Raw genomic sequence first — 21,021 nt, forward strand, 5'->3', positions numbered from 1 at the left:
ATTCAGTGGGAAAAAAAATTATGTTGTGCCACCCATATTAAAGGATTTGCCTGATATTTACTTGGACAGCCTCTTAAACGTTAGCTTAAGCATGTGATATGCGTATATGTCTTTCGGAAGCCGATTTAGCTAATATCCATCTGGTAATGATATGATTTCTTAAATTCAAAGTTTTCTTATGCTTGCTATCATATCTTAATCCTTTCTCTCAGGTGGATGTTTAAACTGTTCGAAATCTTGCCTCGTTCGGAGGATGCGTTTTTTCACTTCCTTTCAATTAAGGGTTTTATAATTATCAATTTCCATTAAATCAGTTATGCAATCGTAAAAAAACAAAAATCAATATGTCAGAATTTGTTTTCCATCTTCCCAGGATACATCTCAGCATGCAAGGTGAACTTTTATTACATGCACAAATCTGTTTTCCTTTTTAGATTCTTAATTTCTAACTTTTAAATAGCTTCCTTGGTAAACAAAGTGTCAGAAAAAGTGTATATTTTAGCAGGAATGACAGGGGTTTGTCACCAACTTTTCAGAACTAATTTCGTTGACAGGATGAAAGTCAAAAAGTTATGACGATAAATTCGCCGTTTCAGAATCTAATGCATCCTGGGTAATATTTTCAAAAGCGTACACCAAAGCGTTTTGATTGGTTTAAAACGTTATAAACAATGGAAATTCAACCAATGACGTAACGTTATTTTCACTTTGGGGTACGAACAATGAAATTACCCATGATGCTTTAGATTCTGAAACGGTCAATTGGATTTGACTATATCAAAAAATCAAACATTTCCAAATCAGTTCTACATATCACCATATCAAATATCTATATACAACTAAGCGCTATACATTTCAGATGAAGGAACTTTTAGACCTACATAACCGTTACGTCCTTTGCGAATTCATTAACCGATATGGTATACATTATATAATCACCAAAGATTAAACAAGAAAATATGATACTGTCATTGTAGTGTACATTCATAGAATTTTTCTACATTGCCCAAGTGAAAATAAATAAGAGAAAAACAAAATTCAAAAGCGCCTTTTAATAATATATAAAAAGAATTCGCTTGAAAAGAAAATAACAAAATAACAAAATCATGATTCGTACGAAACAAAAAAAAGACATAAGGTTAAAACTATCAATAATGAAGCAAATTTTACATTGTTTAAACTTCTAGTGTAAAACAACATCTATGTTAACAGTTCGAAGTCATTAAAATAATGATTAAAATTATTGAAGCAGTAACAACATAAATATTTATGCCATCAATATATTACATAAGAGATTGTTCTGATCATTTTTCAGATAAGAACAATGCTGTACATTGCAACTGTGAAATGTCAAATTCATCAAATATTGAACGTAAAATATAAGATCTGATGCAACAGCACACGTCCTATCAAAACATATATTCGATTGCACATGTGTCCTACTTCGGGGAACGACGGAATTTTTAAATTAGGTACCCCCAACCATCAATAAGTACAGAAAAGGTCAAAATCTTGGAATAGTACGATTGGGATTTGAGGGTAGCAAAAATGAAAGAAAAAATGAATACACATTTCAAGATTCGATTATTAAGGAAATATTGGGAGACACAATAAGTAACCCAAAAGTGTAGAACAGTAATTTTGCTGACTTTTTACAATGCCACATAAAGAGAAGACAAGAATCAAATATATAAGATAATAGATTGATTTCAGTTTAAGTATATGAGTTTAGTCAAGGCAAAAATGTGATGAGTGGAGTCAAGATGCAAGAATGATAAGTCTACTCAATGTATGGACAGACAAACAACATCAAAATAGAAGCAGTCAAACTAAGATTGTTTTTTTTTTACAATGAATGAATGTCAAAGTTATATGCATGAATAGCACGAGACGCACATGGCCGTAATTTATTTTTAAGTTCATGCGATATTTCAGTTTTAGTTTGATACCTTGATTATTCTATTGTCAATCGATTTAAGAGATTTGAAAATGGGTAAACTACTGTTATATTTACTTATAGCATACATCGGTATATACCAAAATGTTAATCACAATATTACTGAACTCCGACGAAAATTAAAACAGAAAGTCTGTAATCATATGGCAACATCAAAAGCCCAAACACATCAAACGAATGGATAACAACTGTTATGTTCCTGACTTGGTACAGGCATTTTCCTTAGACGAACATGGTAGACTTAACATGTTTTTATAGCTTGCTTGGTTGGCATATCCCCCAAATGCGTTTTAAAAGGATAAAACATTGATAAACTATTGTCGCCTATTTTTCTTTTGTACAAATTTAAGAAAATATATATATATATATTCCCTGTAGCTGTCATTTACCAACCAGCAGTTGTAAATTTGAATTGATTTTCGATTTTGAAACAACCCTTAAACAGCAAGACCCTGTTGCTAGAATAAAACTAATTAAAAAGTTAAGCGATGCGTGCATATTCATTACACATTCGCCTGTTTAAAACCAAATCTGAAGAGATGAAATGATTCTTTTCTAAAGCAATTTCTGATTAATCAAACTTTTAATTCGTCAACTAAATAAAATGGAATAAACAAGTTATTTTCATTATTAGTAACTTAGATATCTAGTGAAGTAGAATCCAAGGTTAAATCTGTTCTAGTTTTATATTTGCTTGTTCATTATGTGTTGTAAAAATGATTTAATAGATATTATAAAACTTACAAAAGAAACTGCACTATTTGACAGTTATGGTATAATTCACTTATTAATATGCACGTACGAGAAAAGTTCAAATGCTTTAAATAGCTCCTCAATCAAAGTGCTAACTACATGTTTCAAGAAATATATAATTTCAATAAGTGCATATACTGTAAACCAACTTTTTTTTGCGATCGATTTATTTTCGCGATCGATTTATTTTCGCGACTTTCGCGAGTAGGAAAATAACGCGAATATTAATTGTCGCGAATATGTAAAACTTGGATCTTTCCTTATAACCCTTTATCAAGTAAATAAGAAAATCGCGAAAATAAATAGCCGCGAAGAGGTCAAGAAAGGGTAAAACGCGAAATAAAGTATCCGCGAAATTAAGTTGGTTTACAGTATATCAAATAATTGTCTTACTTTTCAATCTATAAAATAATTCTTTACGTGGAAAATCTCCAATTGACAACATATTCAAAATAAAGATGCTTCAATGACAGATATCGAGCTATTGTTGTTGTTGCTTTTATTTCAAGCGCTTGTTTGTGTTATATTGTATAGTGTGTGTGCTTTATATGATGTTATGAGATCCACCTAGTTGACTGTTGACTTATTAAGTGCATTTGTCATTTTTTTGTAAACTTTCCCTATACTATAGAGGGGGTATATAGAATCATATTCAAAACAGTGTGGCTGTGGCCATTGAATGACGACCTAAATTATCCCTTTGACTGGGACAGATTATGTGAACGTTTGTCTGTAACGACCACGGCTCTTTAGGTACTTATTAAAGACACTGTAACTGTGGGGTCACCAAAGGTTCTCAAAACCTTAATAAAGTAATTCGAAAAATTAATCAGGAATAACACGATGTTTTGATTTACATCAATAATATAAATCAAAACATAAAGGTTATTCCTGATTATTTTTCGATTTTTTCATTATTAAAGGCGTTAAGAACCTTTGGTGGCCCCACAGTTTAAATTCTAAAATAAGTGAGTAGTGAGCAGTGATCGTTATAGACAAACGTTCACCAAATCTGTCCCAGTCAATGGGATAATTTAGGTCGTCAATCAATGGCCACAGCCACACTGTTTTAAATATGATTCTAATTGGAATAAAAATTATCCTATTTTGTAATACTAATTCACCGGACCAAAATAAAACAAAACAAAACAAAACTGATATGTATCATGTGATTAGTTGTCGATACGTATCATGTGATTAGTTGTCGATACGTATCATGTGATTAGTTGTCTGAGTCTTTAAAAGTCTTAGAACTAAATGTTCAATATTTCATTAATGTTTATTTGAAATGTACACGAAAGACTTTGTGGTGTAATACCATTTTAACACGCTACCGACATTAAGTTGGAAACTAAGTACTATTAGATCTGAGACTAATAAAACCAAGAAAGATCTAGTCAACCTAAGATTATATCAAATGGTCTGCTGAATATGTTTGGAACATAAAGAGCGGGTTTGATTTTTTAAGAACTTTATTTTTTTGTACCCCTATTTGTGACATTTTGTTCATGCATCATTGTCGATATAATGGAAATTGATGAGAGGTTTGGCGCTATAAAACAAGATTCAATCCACCATTGTCTACATTTGAAAATGCCTGAATCAAGTCAGGAATATGACAGTTGTTGTCCATTCGTTTGATGTGTTTTATCATTTGATTTTGCCATTTGATTAGGGACTTTCCGTATTGAATTTTCATCGGTGTTCAGTATTTTTGTGATTTTACTTTTTTTTAATATCATAAGTTACTGTACAAACATTTATGACAAATATTAGACTTAATATATTGTGATTAAGATTATAACACAACGAATACTATTGTACCCCTATGTTTGACATTTTTACATATTATGACTCTGTGGATTGTACACACACCGTTGTCAATTTAATAGATTATTTTGTTACCGTCATACTTGTAATTGACAGGTATATCCATTCGTGTGATGTGTTTGAAATGATGATCTTGACATTTGCTTTGGGACTTTTAAATTTTCCCCGCAGTTCGCTATTTTTGTTATTTTAGTATATACTGATAAATAAGAGGTAATGTATTTACTTTTCTACATTGGTTAGAGGTATAGGGGGAGGGTTGAGATCTCACAAACATGTTTAACCCCGCCGCATTTTTGTCCAAGTCAGGAGCCTCTGGCCTTTGTTAGTCTTGTATTATTTTAATTTTAGTTTCTTGTGTACAATTTGGAAATTAGTATGGCGTTCATTATCACTGGACTAGTATATATTTGTTTAGGGGCCAGTTGATGGACGCCTCCGGGTGCGGGAATTTCTCGCTACATTGAAGACCTGTTGGTGACCCTCTGCTGTTGTTTTTTATTTGGTCGGGTTGTTGTCTCTTTGACACCTTCCCCATTTCCATTCTCAATTTTATGTATAGTTTATTGATGTTCAAATATGATTGATCCTTTAGAAATATGCAAATCAAGATAACATACAAAAACTTTTGGGATCCCATTAAACCCAGAAAGAGGTAGACTAAGTGCATCAACGGGGTAAGCGTCTCCGGCTAGCATGCATTTGCAGTCATGCAAATACGCAATTAAATTATTCTAGATTTACAATGCATGATGGTAATTTAAAAAGAAAAATCACAGAATCACCGAGAAATATTCAAAAAGGAAAGTCTCTTATCAAATGGCAAAATCAAAAGCCCTTAAACATAAAAAACATCAAATGAAAGGTTAACAGCTGTCATATTCCTGACTTGGTACATGCATTTTCCTATGTGGAAAATGGTGAATAAAACCTGGTTTTATAGCCAGCTAAACCAATGCACATGAACACAGAATATATGAAAAGAAGATCACACAGTTATTATATATATATGTTTCAGAAGTGTATCTATATTTAGAAATGTTTTTATAATAAGGAAATATTGCATATCAATAGATAAATTTTGATTTCCCAATCTGACATATGCTTCCAATCGTTTAATATATTTTGCTTCTTTTAAAGCTTTAGCCTCGGGATTCCTTTACATAAGACATAAAGGAAACACTTTTCCTGTGTACTCATATGTACCACATGCTTATTGTAATCACCCAAGGTTTATGGGATATAATGTCTTCAGTTCTAAAACTATTTAATAAAGGAAAATTAAAACTACTTCGGGCTAATATGGCAATATACTGCTTTGACTTCTATTTATAGCTATTTTGTTTTGATGCACACTCAAGTTTAAAGCCTTTGGGTTTACAAACTGATCTTGTGTATTTTATTTCTGAAATTGCACCATGTGCAGTGTTATACAAGGAACTAACGAGAGACAACACAAAATGATCAGAGATAACCAACAAATATCTTAAATCAAGTCATTTAAAAACAAGAATGTGTCCTCAGTACACGAATGCCCCACTCGCACTATCATTTTCCATATTCAGTGGACCGTGAAATTGGGGTAAAAACTCTAATTTGGCATTAAAATTAGAAAGATCATATCATAGGGAACATGTGTACTAAGTTTGAAGTCGATTGGACTTCATCTTCATCAAAAACTACCTTGACCAAAAACTTTAACCTGAAGCGGGACAGACGGACGAACGGAGGTGGGGCATAAATATAGTGCCAATACAACCTGATATATTATGAAGTTGCAACCAACTATGAGAGGTCACAACAGAACTCTAAACGAATGTAATTTACTTTGTCCTCTGAAACCGTAAGTATAACAAACACTTACATTGAACAAATTGTACAGCTGTAGTTTTGGTCAGAAATTCCTCAATTGATCAAACATTTATTAAACCTTAGATTCATGAAAATCTTTTTCATGGAGTCATACATGCGTTTGCTTCCGTTGTACGTTAAAGATATATTCATGTCAGGTTTAGGATTTACGGACTACTTGTTATTTTGCCTACAAAACAGGGTTGAATATTTTGCCCCATTTCACCCACTTTTCTTTTCATAAAAGACTTCAATAGCTCACAAAAAGCTCATAAATTTTCTTACGATTTGAGACTCAAATAATGCTAATGCTACATTTAAGATATATAAATCTGATTCAGCATTTTCCCACTATTTTGTTAAAAGTTAAATATCCAAAAAAAAGGATACTTTTTTTTAGCTTATCTTATTCATAAGCCAATGCTCTTCTGGTTTAAAGTATCACTTTAAAATTCTAGTTTTTTTTTAAATTTCACCTGACTACATTTTTACATCCTTATATATCAGAAAAAAAGATAGGAACGAGAGAATTGTAATGCAATGTCATGTTATCTACACATTCATCATTAGAATAATATTGTTAAAATACGTAATTACCCGTGAAATACATGTTTCTAAGATCAAAAATGTTAATTTTAATATTTATTGCTTATTTTATACAGATATATGAAGATTTTTTTGAATGATTATACATGTTTGCAGCATATTATCGGTTTCCAATGAAAATATTTTTGATGGAAAATTGTTTTATTGTTTCACTTGACAGAACGGTTTATTTGAGGTAAAGAAAAAAGATATAAAAATTATCAATATTTATTTCGAATGGGACCAAAGAACAGAAACTAATCAAATAAATTTTCTATCATCGTTAATAGATTTCATTGATTTTCCCAGAAAAACAAAGTCTATTTGCACACCGACAGATTGATTAATTAGACATTAGTGGCAGCCATCTTCTTTACACATGTTTTGTGATGACATCATTGGTTGTACTACTGTGAACTTCTGACTCAACTGACTGAATGATGTCATTCGTATCATGCGTCATGTCGATCATTGTGTCATCTGATATCTTAACAAAATTCAAAATAAATGGCAATTTGAAATAACCAAACACAATATGGTTGTCAGGAATATGACCGTTGTTATCCATTTGTTTGATGTGTTTGAGCTTTTGATTTTGTCATTTGACTACGGACTTTCCGCTTTGAATTTTTCTTGGAGATCAGTATTTCTGTTATTTTACTCGTTTCATATATAAGGGACAAATGTGTGCCATACATGATGTAAAAAAAGGGAGATGTGGTATGAAAAAAAAGTTTAAGCCACATTTAACCCTTAATATAAAGCAAAAACAAATCAAAATCTATAATTTCTTTTATTTTCATAAATCATGATGCATTGCCATAGCAACGAATTATTCTATAAATGAACATTCCTATTTTTGCAATTATTGTAGCTGATTTACGTAAAAAGGAGTAAATAAATATATCCTACATGAAAAATGATACATATTTTTAACCCAACCCTATAAACATATTTTATATCATTTTATTTTACGTAATGCCAACACGATAAGGTATATTGTAATTTAAATGCAATATAAACTATAAATGAAACACGCGTTAATACAAAGGGAATGTGATATTTCATTAGAAAATAAATTACTAATTCATAACGTCACTGAACAGAAAAGGCATCAAGTCTGAAATTAACACACTAAAGGTCCAGGAAGTAACAAGTTCAGAGGTCAATTCTGATGTCACAGTCACATTCAACATGAACTGATTGTACAAATGAATAAGACGTATAATTTATACAAAAAAAGGGGAGGGGAAGAAGTAACCTAGGTGTAACCAAAAACTTTAAGTCTATGAAAAACAAACAAAATAATAACTAAAATAATAAAAATCAACCCATGAAACTTTACAGAATCAAAAATACTGTTGCCTTTATTTTTGATTCTGTAAAGTTTCATGGGTTGATTTTTATTATTTTAGTTGCCTTTATTTACTATAGTGACAACATTTTAAAAAGTTGATGGAAACAAACAAAATTGCAATTTTCTTCTCAATAACGATGTGTTTTATTTTAAAAACACCATTTGCATAAGTTTTCAATTTATCTAGTACATAGTTGAGCAGAACAATTCGATATCAAGTCGACGACATGGATATCTTTCAAGGTGGATGAAGAAAATGCATAACCTCCGATTTTTTTGAAAAAGTTACCACGGACGGAAAACATATCAATCCATAAGTTCAGTAATTTTCGAGTCTTCCCTTTTATTATGTGACTGAAGAAAAAATTCCAAAAAATGGGTAACAATTGTATTGAAAAGAAAAAATCGAGTGCACCTTTTTATGTTAGGGCGTGTTTGAGTTGCCAAACAAAACTATAAATAAAGGCAACAGTAGTATACCGCTGTTCAAACTCATAAATCCATGGACAAAAAACAAAATCGGGGTAACAAACTAAAACTGAGGGAAACGCATATCAGAGGAGAACAACGACACAACACTACAATGTACTTAACACACACAGAAACGGACCAAGCATCAGACAAAACATAGATTGTTGCATAAATTATACGTTTTATTCATTTGTGCAATCAGTTCATGTTGAAAGTGACTGTGACATCAGACAAAACACCTACTATCATCCCGGGATAAACACATGTGATGAAAGAGAGGGATTCAGCATTTACACAAGTTATTTAAGTATTGATAACAGCAATGAAGACTAGTTTAAAATTTTCACGTTTTCAATTATTTGCATGTAAAATTTAACTTTTATACATTTAGGAATTACTTAAATGTATGGTATTTCTGCTTGCAACATTTTTGTGTAATATATTATAGATTTTTCTTTTATAAGTAATTTGATTGTGGTGAAACCAAGACCTTGACAATTTGTCTGATCTCTTTAGTTCTATTCAGTTATTTGGCTTCACAGACAAGTGTGCAAGGCTAATTTAGAAACACGTATCATGTCTTCTGCCATAGGTAGCATATGAATGTAACAAAAAACTAGTAGTTTTGTCTATTCCACTGAAAAAGATTTTCACATTCCCAATTCATCGTTTATACACTACAGCAAACTAGGTATGCCCTACACCAGGCAAGAAACCGCATTTAAGAATCCTCTTTTATGTTCAAATACAGTTCCCTTAAGATAGTACATTTGTCATTTCCCTTTTTTATTAATTTCTATGTTTTATGTAAGGGACAAAGAGAAGAGAGTTAAAATAGATTTTTAATTTTAATACTTTAGTTGTAATGATTGAAAATTAAAGAAGGTTTCAGGGATGGAGCAGGAGGGTATTATTTCCATTCATGTGATATCTCATGACGTGTACATGTTACTTGCAAGAAGAGATGTGTAATCATGGTTTATTTTTTAAATATGTATGTGCTATTTCTAGATTTTGGATATATTTTATGTCTTTTATTACATATTATACTCAAAGGATTTGCCGAAAGCACCGGTGTGGTTTTATAACGTGACAAAACAATATAAAAAACATATGGGGATAGTAATTGTGGTTTCGAGACATCAATGATCCCATTTATTTGCTGGAAATTCTAATTTCGATATTAACACCATAATTCCGGAAATAAGTTGTAAGAAAAAGCATATTAAATTTCTACCTAAAAAGAGGAGACGCTACCAAGGGGGCAATCAAAATTCACAAGTCCAAGCCGCAATACATCATGAGGGGGAAACTAAAGCATCTTATTTCAATGATTAAACCTATTTTATTCAATAGCTTTAAATTATTTTTGGCTTTGCCCTAATTTCTTAATCGAATAAAAGAAGTTTGCTCATTTTAAATTCAGATATTATAAAAGATCTATTCCTTTGGAAAATTTCATACGAACAATTCTTCACATTTAATGCTCATACACGTTTTGAAATCAATTTATAATCAATTTTGGTTGCCATGCAAGTTTAATGTATAGAAATATTTTCCTGGAAATTGTTATGGAAATATCTATAGATTTTTTGCAGTTACTTAGGCGAATTAAAAATTCCATTCACGTAGGGCGATGTAAAACAATAGATATAAGTCTAAATAGACATTCGAAAATATGTTATTTGTATGCGAAGAAGTTTTAAACCTCCAAAACTGCTTAATTTGTAAATTCTTATCTTTCAACATAAAATGAAAAAATTGAGCAGAATATAAACGATTTTTATTGTGCATCGTCATCGAAAACTGCTATCTAGTGGTTATATTTAACATGGTGTTTTTATTTGCCCTTTTAGTCAGGGATCCATTCAACTCTCGGCTAGACGAGACGTGGGCACACATTTTATTTAAAACCATTAAATTACCCAATATAGAACTTTAAAATTGTAAGGTTCAGGACCTTTTTTGTATTTTTCTCTAGCTTCACTAGTAAAAACCTACGACTATCCCTATTATTAGTTAATATCATTGTTTACAGTCAGATAAAGATTATTTATTCATCATTTCGCAACGTAACAGACAAATAAAATATATTTTGCATAGTACGAGGGCCTGCAAGGAGTTATAGAATAAAGAATTATAGGTCCAGCCTACATGAAAATGAAAACGAAGAGAGTAAAATAAGCCAAAAAAAGACTAGAGAATAATGAGGTGCTAAAATATATACAAAAAAAGAGGAAAAAATAGGCAAATTTTATATAGAACAGTGAAAATGGATTAAAAAGAAAACAGATTTGTATGACCCCTATCAAAGACCCTCTGTAATCAACGTTATTACACTATTGTTTTAATGGTACTGGCTATGTTTAGTTATTCTCAAAGATAGAAAGACTTGGTTATGAAATAAACACTTTTGGAATACATACAGAACCAATTCGACTGTGTACAGTACAAGGTAGCACAAACAAAAACAAAAGTTATGAAATAAACACTTTTGGAATACATACAGAACCAATTCGACTGTGCACAGTACAAGGTAGCACAAACAAAAACAAAAGCTATGAAATAAACACTTTCAAATATAAAGAACCAAACTGACTGCATTCAAGCTAACAAGAAACAAGAAAAAAAATATGTAAACAAATAATCAATAGATATGATCGAAACATAACCTTGCAAGTTATAAACGCATGTCCATTAGGAAAAATATAGCGTAAACGCCATGGTCATTCGACGTTTTTATTTATTACTACTTGTATTTAATCATGATGGATCGCCATCTAATGCAACCACCATCACAGAGACAAATCATTTTATCGATTAACACTTGCTTTGGAGTGTTTTGGATAAGTAGCCATATTTGTGCTAATTGTTTGTTATTAGAACCGTGTCGTATATCATTGTTTTAGGAATGTTTTGGAGAAACATGTGATAGGTCGAATGATTTAAATGAAACATTAAATCAACCAGATAATTATCAAGAGGCATATATGTTTTAATGAGGCTCTTTATGTCTAAGTTCATATTTCATGTTTCTCTATTCCTTATATTCTTTATGTTAACCAATATTCCCTATTCTTTATACTTCAAAAAATTGGTTTATGGTAAATTCCACCATTTCCATTCTCAAATTTATTCTTCAATCTGTTATTTACTATGTTTTTTCTAACATTCTCTATTCTTTATGGTTCAGCAATACGTTATTTTCAGTACTTTTATTCGATGTTTTCTCTATACTTTACCCCCCCTCCAACCAATACCTCATCACCACCCTCACCCATCCCTAGTTCTGTAAATCCCTATAGAAACCTTATGCTATCGGTGTGCCATCATTATCAACTCCTTTATCGCAAGACTACACGATTTAAATTATAAAAACATTCATCCTTTATAATTGCAATGGCACAAAACAGAAACCATACAAATAAGACATCGAGAGGTCAATATAAGACTTTCAACAATAGACAAATGTATGCAAAAAGTTAATCACCCCGAGTGTCGAACAGTTGTGAATAAATTGAACAGATAGTAGTACTATGGAATATTTGTGAGCACACCAACTCATCCTAATGACAGAACATTCAGACTTAATATAAGACAACCACTGACAAAGTTTGTGATTTGGGACGGTGTGGTGGGGATGAGTTATAGTTGATTTGATACTGAATCTTACTATCTCAATTTATATCTTGATACTTAAATTATGTCGCTAGAAACATCAAAACAAGGAAAATGTATAGTCAATTGATGTTTTTAAGATTAATTGAAATTTAAAATATATTTCAGCTTGAAATTATCTTATTCAGATGACAACTGTAATTTTTCACCCTTAAACAATACATTATATGTAAAAAGTATAAGTCAAACATTTTAAAATTGCATAAAATATAAAATCGAATAATAGGATAAGAGGGTCTCTAGTATTGCAATTTTGTTTGAGTCTTGATTCTTTAAAAAAAACTTAAACATTGTTATAGCACATGTTGTCCTATTTAACATGCATTTCCATAACTAGCCTTCGTACACTTATATATCCATTTTACAGTATGAACATTTTAATCTAAACATGTTAAGCTAAAACTATAAGTCTATGAAAACAGACAAAATAATAACCAAAAGCCTATAAAACACTATACAGAAACAAACATTCCTACTAGCATCTGAGCTGAATGGGAAGGGTTCAACAGTTTTTGTTTAGTGACGTTAAAGCATTTTCAAAGTCTGATTAAAGTTCAGAGTTTTGCTATCTATTTTATGTAAAATATTTAAATAGAGATAAGAGATAATGTTAACATCCTTACCTTAATTTTTAATTCTACAATGACTACTTAATATGCAAGGTTTGTTTCATTTTCTTAAAGATTATGTGAATTGAGTCTCGCCTTAAACCCTAGTGGAGTACCAAAAGGAAAATTCAATGAGACAACTCAAAACATGCCAAAGTATGGTATGAAAAACATGTCACAGTTATTAATAAAATCGAGAATGGAAATGGGGAATGTGTCAAAAAGACAACAACCCGACCATAGAGCAGACAACAGTCGAAGGCCACCAATGGGTCTTCAGTGCAACGAGAAACTCCCGCACCCGGAGGAGAACTTCAGCTGGACCCTAAACAAGTATGTATACTAGTATATTAAGTATGTTGTTGAATGCCAAGGTTATATCTAAGCAGTATCTTTGTATCCCAGATGGCAAGTAAAAAATAGTTGCTCTTTGCGACCCACTAGAGGCTTAATAAAAAACTTGTAGACATTATGTTTACATACAGAACAGGATAAGACAACTGAGGGAGATGACCTTTGTTGAACTCGGCATGAAATTAATGTGGTTTTTTTATTTGTTGATAAACATGGAACAAACATATAGACATTGACCGATTAATTTCTTAATTTATAGCAACAGCACACACAATACTTAATTCACAAATCAGGGTGAAAGCATGTCAGAAATCTGGTATAGTATACTAAATATTGGTACCAAAATATGTAAAGTAATTGTTTTAAAAATTTGACCTAGATTAAGGGGTACCAAAAGTAGTAGTCTAAGAAAAAGATGTTCAAAATAAAAACTGTTTCACTCTATTATTGTAAAATAAATGCTCATATTTAACAACAAATGATTTGTAATCTCAAAAATAAAACGATTTTAATTGTCATGATTTTCTGCAGTTGGTACAAACTACATTTCAGATGATAAGAAGACTAGAAATTGTTTAAAGCCTTTCGAAACCAAAGTTATTCTATATCATTCTAAAAATAATACCGTTAAGTGTTTCATTCCTATTTAATGGTATGGTCAGATCATTTACAAAAAGAAAAGTCAAGTCAAATACTATTGAAAAAAAGCAAAGTCGGAAAAATGTGTTTTGCAAATTTACACTCGTTTTATGTATTAACAAATTATGCCAACATAAACACTTTTAAAAAACACGTCTCTGTTTTATGCAATTGCAATTTTAACAATCTTCATTGAGGTTAAATGATTATTTGTTTAAATCAAGCACAGTTTAAGTGGGCAAATTTGGTTTCATCAGTTGGTTTAAGTCCCTTAATATACTATGGGTTTTATGTCACAAGTCAATTTCAAAGTTGGTTATTGAATGTAAATATAACCATTTTAAAATTAAGTCCTGTAGTTCAACCACTCATTACAATAACAACGTTTAAAAAATAATTATGGATATATAAATATATATCTCAAATGCACTCGTTTATTAAAAATTAATTGCAATATGAATGCGTGAAATAGCAAACATGTTATTTTAATAATACTATGTTTTAAATATCGCTAGATGTTAATTGCTATGAAAAACGTTATAACAATAACTCGCGGATGATTTTAGACAAAATATAATATCTATAAATATTTACAGTAGAAAAATAATAAATTGAGAAAGACAAAAATATATTTTCAAGATCAAATACAAATTATGTGTGATTGTTTATAATGAATTATTGGCTGTTATTTGTGATACATGTTAATCGATGTAAACGTTGAATAAAGCTGCTATGCTACAGAATCAACGATAGATAATCAATGACAATTTCATATATAGCGTCCATATTAGAAAAACCAGGGAAGAAAAATCATAAGTAAAAAAATATTATAACAAAACTTACATCATTTCGTCTTTAGGAATAGGTTTATACGCAAATTTCTTTCGAAAAAGAAAACATATCATTTCTAATTCAAATCCCTAGATGCAAATAAATCTCCACCGCCAATATCCTGCAACTCATTCTTAACTTCTATAATTATTCCTATAACAATCCTGCTGCCTTTACTGAACAAAATCTGCCATACTTTATTCCGAAGGTATGTTCTTCCGAAGGTATGTTCCGAAGGTAGCAATCGATGCTTCTACCTTGTTCACCTATTATAAACTGGAATATATTTACATTCACCGGTTCCATTGCTATCGTTGGACATCAATAATTTAAACAGAGGATCGGAGAACGTGTAAGTAAATAGTAAAGGGTTATTATTGTATGCAGACCTGATGAATAGCGTTAGAACTGATAAATAATCAAAATCAATTATTCAGCAATAGTTTCGAATTTTTAATGGCGGGAAAGCGTATTATGATCTCGTTGAATCATAATGAATTAGAAAGAGATGTTGCGTCATTTTACTAGATTGTATGGCAATAGTGCATTAGACAAAACAACCACGTGGGTTAATGTAAGAAATGTATAAGGAATGGTTTAATCATACTATGAGGTACACTCCTAATTCAAAATAAATGCTAATTAATACGTGAAGAAAAAATAATTTGTGAAAATGTAGTAAACATTTGATTAAAGGTCAATGAATTACGTAGTATTGAGATTTATTCCTTGTCATTTAAATCTTGTTTTTAATGTTACAAGACTCCTGAGGCAAGGTTGAGCTTAATGATTTTTTGTTGATCTTTTCAGGTTTATAAATATTTGTTGTGATGCTCTTAAATGTTTTATGAGTTACTTTGAGACTTGCGCGTGCTGGATATAGGTTTATTATAGATGCACATGTTTATTTATAAAGTATTTATCATACTGACAGTTAATATAAAAACAAGAAGATGTGGTAGTATGATTGCCATTGAGACAACTCACCACACGAGACCAAATGACACAGAAAAAAGCAACTATAGGTCACCGTACGTTTTTTTATGATACTATTAGTAATTTCTTTTTTCAGTTCACTAATTTGATATCTACTATGAAGATAAGAGAAGCGAAGAGTTCCCAAGATTTTAATCTGGAGTATGTTAGAGGCCATGGAAAGAAGGTCTTCATTTCTATGTGTTTTATTGTCTATGCTTTTGTTTCTCCAGTCTTGTTTTGGGAAATTAATCACTTTTTTTGTTTATGTCGTTCCATTTATGCTTTTGACAACATTATTTAAGTTAATCAGATCCATTTTAAATTTAGATCAGAATGAGTTCTTTCTATATCGTCAAAAAACATAAGGTATTCTATATATACATAATATTGACAGATTTTATTGAAAAGAAAGAATGATTATTCCTCACTCAGGTATATTTTAAGCTGTTGATATCTTCAAAACAGAGCAGAACTGAAGTGAGAAAAATCATTAGAACATTTATCATTCAATGTAGCTACTGAAACTTTTCTTGGCAGATTAATGTCAATTTAGGTGAGACAAATATATCTTAATGTGCATCATATAGTAATGGATTTAAAAGAAAACATAAACAAGTCGATAGCCAATCATGTATATATTGGAGCTTGGTACAAAAATATGGTAATTCTTATCTTTTTCCGTCAAAATCTAACCAACCAAAAAGAAGCAAAAAAAAAACCAACCGCACACATGATGAATAAAACACGCTTAACAGTTTGACTTGTTCTTCTCAGTCTTCTTGGGAGCTCGGTGAAACTTTCCAAACGATATTTAACTTTGGTAACATTGTTCTGTTAACTTCGTGTTAACTCGGCACATTTCGGTTCTCCTTCTAACGAATAGACGGAGAGTAGCGGATTCTCCCGAGAATTGCCGATTGTGTAATTATAGATGCTCCGGAAAAGTAATGTTCAAGTCATATTTTGCACGTCATATTGATTCATATTATTAGTACAAGTATTTCACCTTAACGCTTGCAAAATTATCATGTACCTTCAGCATGATCTAGAAGTTGCTAGGCACTTTTTCGTGTAATTTCAAAATGACAGGCCATTTAAATATGTCACTTAAAGCTTTGAAATTTTGAAATGTTTCATCAAGTGGCGCCGAAGTACTGAAAATATGCTTAAAAACATGAAATATTCTTTTTATCATCAATACTTAAAATTCTATTAATTTTCGTTTGAAGTAAATAAAATGATTATAATTTCAGAAAATTTTATTTATAACCACACATGGACATATTTCAAAGAATATTTGAAGTTTTCATGTTTGGTTTTAAACATATGTTGTTTCTATTTAAGGCCCTTCGTGTGAGATAACTTTCATGATGGAAAAGATTATAGAAAATAGCTGGAAGACTTAAAACTTTATCATTATACACAGTAATTAAATCTAAGGCAAACAATGTGCATGTAAGGAGATGTAAAAATAACACTACAAGGACAAAATATAGTCTTCCACAATATAACCGGTGAACTAAAACAAATAAGCGAGTCTATAAAATCTGTAAATAATCAAACAGTTGATCATGTTGATACCAAACCTCAACAGGTAACAAAACTTCTTCAAAAAAAGCAAAAACATTTAGAAAGTCACAAAATAACCGCTAACGGGATTCTAAACATCAACAAGATTTTATTTTTTACGAAATTGTTTTTACTTTACAGCAACAAGATTTTATTTTTTACGAAATGTTTTTACTTTACAGCAATCAATATAGAGTACTTGCCGCACTCATAAAGATTGTCATGCATTTCAAACAGTGACGTCATTTCCGCTGTTCTGAATATCAAATTTACATTTGTTTTATTTCTCTTTAATCATTATAAAATACTTTGATATTTTATCTCAGTATACAATATGTTAAAATAAAGAACGGACTTTAATCTGTGGTTTCAAATTTTTTACAATGAGGGCCCTCATGGGGTTTTTGATTATGTGATTACTTGGCCGTTTTTTTAATGATTATTTGATTATTAAGCCAAATATTTCATGATTATTTGATTACCTAGGACTGTATTTTTAGTTTATGATTATTTGATTACTAAAGATAAATAAATATTTAATGATTATGTGATTATATTGGCAAAAAAATGGTGATTATGTGATTACTAGGACCCCCCCCCATGAGGGGCCTCTCAAATTTTTTACAATGTTTGCTTAGAATCTTTTTGTAAAAGTTCTGAAATAGCAAAGCAAAGAAATGAAACGAGACACGGTTTGTGATATTCTATAGGAAACAGCGTATTTCAGAAATCTACTTTAAATTTCAAATGCAACATTCAGATATATAAAGTTGATATTATGCAGTTCTTTTATTTCAAATTTAATGGCGATATCGGATTTCAAAATCTAAATATCGCATTTGAAATTGTATTACAATGACGCAAATAAGATTTAAACGTTTATGTCGTACCTTTTATGGATTACTAAATCAATTGTATCATATATAGAAATAAAAAGATGCGGTATGAGAGTCAATGAAACAACTCACCATCCAAGTCGCAATGCATAAAAGTTAACAATATTATAGTTAATTATAGGTCAAAGTACGATCTTTAACACGGAAACTTGACTCACACCGAACAGCAAGCTCTAAAGGGCCCAAAAATAACTAGTTTAAAAAAAATCAAACAGGAAAGATCAACGGTCTAATCTATATAAACAAAATCGAGAAACACTTATGAACCAAATCAACAAATGACTGAGGAACAGGCTCCTGACTATGTGGAGCGGGTTTTAACGTTCTAACAGGTGTCAACCTTCACCCTAACCTGAAACAATAAAATGGCTTTAACAAGATAAAAAAAAAAGATATCTATATATATATGCTTTTAAGTAGAGAGTACAAAATCACGTTTAAAATGGAAATGTATACAGACAAGCAAGCAAGAAAAGGCATATGGTATATACTTATTTTAAACTGTAAGTTAAAGTCGATATTTGATTTGCATACCTGCCAACTGTCACTATTTGCGGGGGATTTCCCCAATGGAGGCTCTCAAATGGAAATTTTGAAAGAGCTATTTGGTCCACAATTTTAAACAAAGCAATTAATTTGCAATGGCTATGGACTTGTTAAAGTATGAAGAAGCCAAAAAACAACATTAAAATATATTTTAAGGCCCTCTTGAAGGTTTTGTAGAATTATATCAGCCATCTGGCACGTAAAACCCCCATGAGCATTTTGAAAAATTGACAGGTATTGGTTATTTATGTCGACGGTGTTGCTGTCTCATTGACCTATACCGACCTTTTGTTTTGTTGTTTATATTTAGACATGAGAAACTAACCTCTCGAAACCGGAACTGGCTTCAGGTGCTTTAAAGGGGGATAAGCAGATAAGGCTTCGCATCCGAAATCCATCGTATAAAGGTTGTAAAGTCATTTATTTACGTTAAAAGCTTTTTGCGAAGGATGGTTTACTTTATAAGTTAGTCTTAACTAAAAGTTTTCGTTTCTGAACTTTTTAATATTAGGGAAATGTTTCACTATTATTTTTCGCCGTTATTATCTATTCTTTATAGATAATACGTGCACCATCATTTTCCTTGGTGATAAGTTCGCCCAATTTTCTCTATTTCTTTATTTTTCAATATTTCAATATGTTTTATCTTTTCTGTAAACTTCATTCTCACCCTCTAACTATGCTTTATAAATTAATGTCAAATAGGTATAAATACAGAAAGTTATTAATAGAGAACAGAAGCAGACGAGAATGGACAATAAAGGTGGACAATCAGAACAAAAAAAAAAGATTATGTCAACTATCGAATTCTAAAAAAAAGATGAAGACAAAATTAAAAATTAAAAGAAATGACAAATGTGTATAGCTCTGTGCAAGAACGCGACTTTTTAAAAAAAAAACAATTACATTTCTATCCCCCATGGTATAAATCTCAACAAAATTAGTTCATATTATTCTAAATTTTTTTATTTTGACAGTGCTGTCAACTAATATTATATCGGCTGACACAAAACTCGATATCATTTTGTTCTTGCCTGACATCACTAGATTAAACAAAAGTGATATGAGACGTGTTTGAGTTATTAAACTATTAGTACAGTGTACCTTTTCAAGTTTCTCAGACCTCCTGACAAGGGTAATGAAATTTGGCAAAATTGCCAAGTGAACATCAATTTGACTTCACAATTACAGTGATGCTGTAGACATAAGTGATCACCTTATAAGCCTCCTTGTGTTATAATTGCCATTACAAGAATCGGTCTGGTTCAAACATTAAAAACTTGCATTGGCATTACGAAAGAGAAATTATTAGGGACTTTCCGGTTTGAATTTTCCTCGGAGTTCAGAATTTTTGTGATTTTACTTTTTATACAGATTGCAGTGACCTGTTTTAAAAAATATAAAATGTAGCCTTCAAGAGTTCAGCCTTCTGTGCATGTGTCAAAATACGAGCTAGAATATCCTACCAAACATCTAAAAAAAACTTTTTATATGTTGCAATCTACTAAAAATTGTTTTCCCATATATATTTTACTAACATATTCATTTTTCTGTTGGTAATTATTTACTATTCATTTTTGGTGTGATCCCAACAGACCTTTCATGTAAATGAAGTGTAAAACTTGACAGCCATCTTTAGTCATGCGTGAACAAAAATAGAATCTTCATGTACAATTACGGATACGTTGTCATTGATTATTAAAAGTGGATTCTATTTCAATTAACCATATTAACTCCTGTCCTAAACGTGTAAACAAATCGATGATGATTTTAATTATTTATGCAGATGTCCTTTTGGTAGTCAATGCAAGGACAACTTAAGCTTCAGAATAACATTGATTACACAACTTATTCATTGAAACGTTCTATTATGGTTATGATAGCACCGACCATTTGTAGTTAAAAATGCAAGGACAACTTAAGCTTCAGAATAACATTGATTACACAACTTGGTCATTGAAAAGTTTTATTATGGTTATGATAGCACTGACCATTTCTTGTAGTTAATGCAAGGACAACGTAAGCTTCAGATTAACATCGATTACACAACTTGGTCATTGAAACGCTTTATTACGGTTATGATAGCAGCCGACCAATGGTCGATAAAACAATGATCTT

General features: G+C 30.9%; 1 protein-coding gene across 3 annotated transcripts in view; it reads right to left on the reverse strand.

Annotated features, from left to right (window-relative positions):
• LOC139503897 (innexin unc-9-like) overlaps positions 1-21,021 on the reverse strand; it is a 107,749-nt gene that overhangs the window by 15,841 nt on the left and 70,887 nt on the right. The window contains exon 1 of one of the 3 annotated variants that reach the window (XM_071293897.1): positions 14,927-15,335. The exons of the other annotated variants lie outside the window; for them this stretch is intronic. Within the exon in view, the coding sequence (XP_071149998.1) occupies positions 14,927-14,988 (62 nt within the window). The 5' untranslated portion in view covers positions 14,989-15,335. Of the gene's footprint in view, positions 1-14,926; positions 15,336-21,021 lie in introns of those variants that run through there. 3 annotated transcript variants of the gene reach the window in all.

The sequence above is a fragment of the Mytilus edulis genome, chromosome 14, assembly GCF_963676685.1.
Source record: "Mytilus edulis chromosome 14, xbMytEdul2.2, whole genome shotgun sequence".
Lineage (NCBI taxonomy): Eukaryota > Metazoa > Mollusca > Bivalvia > Mytilida > Mytilidae > Mytilus > Mytilus edulis.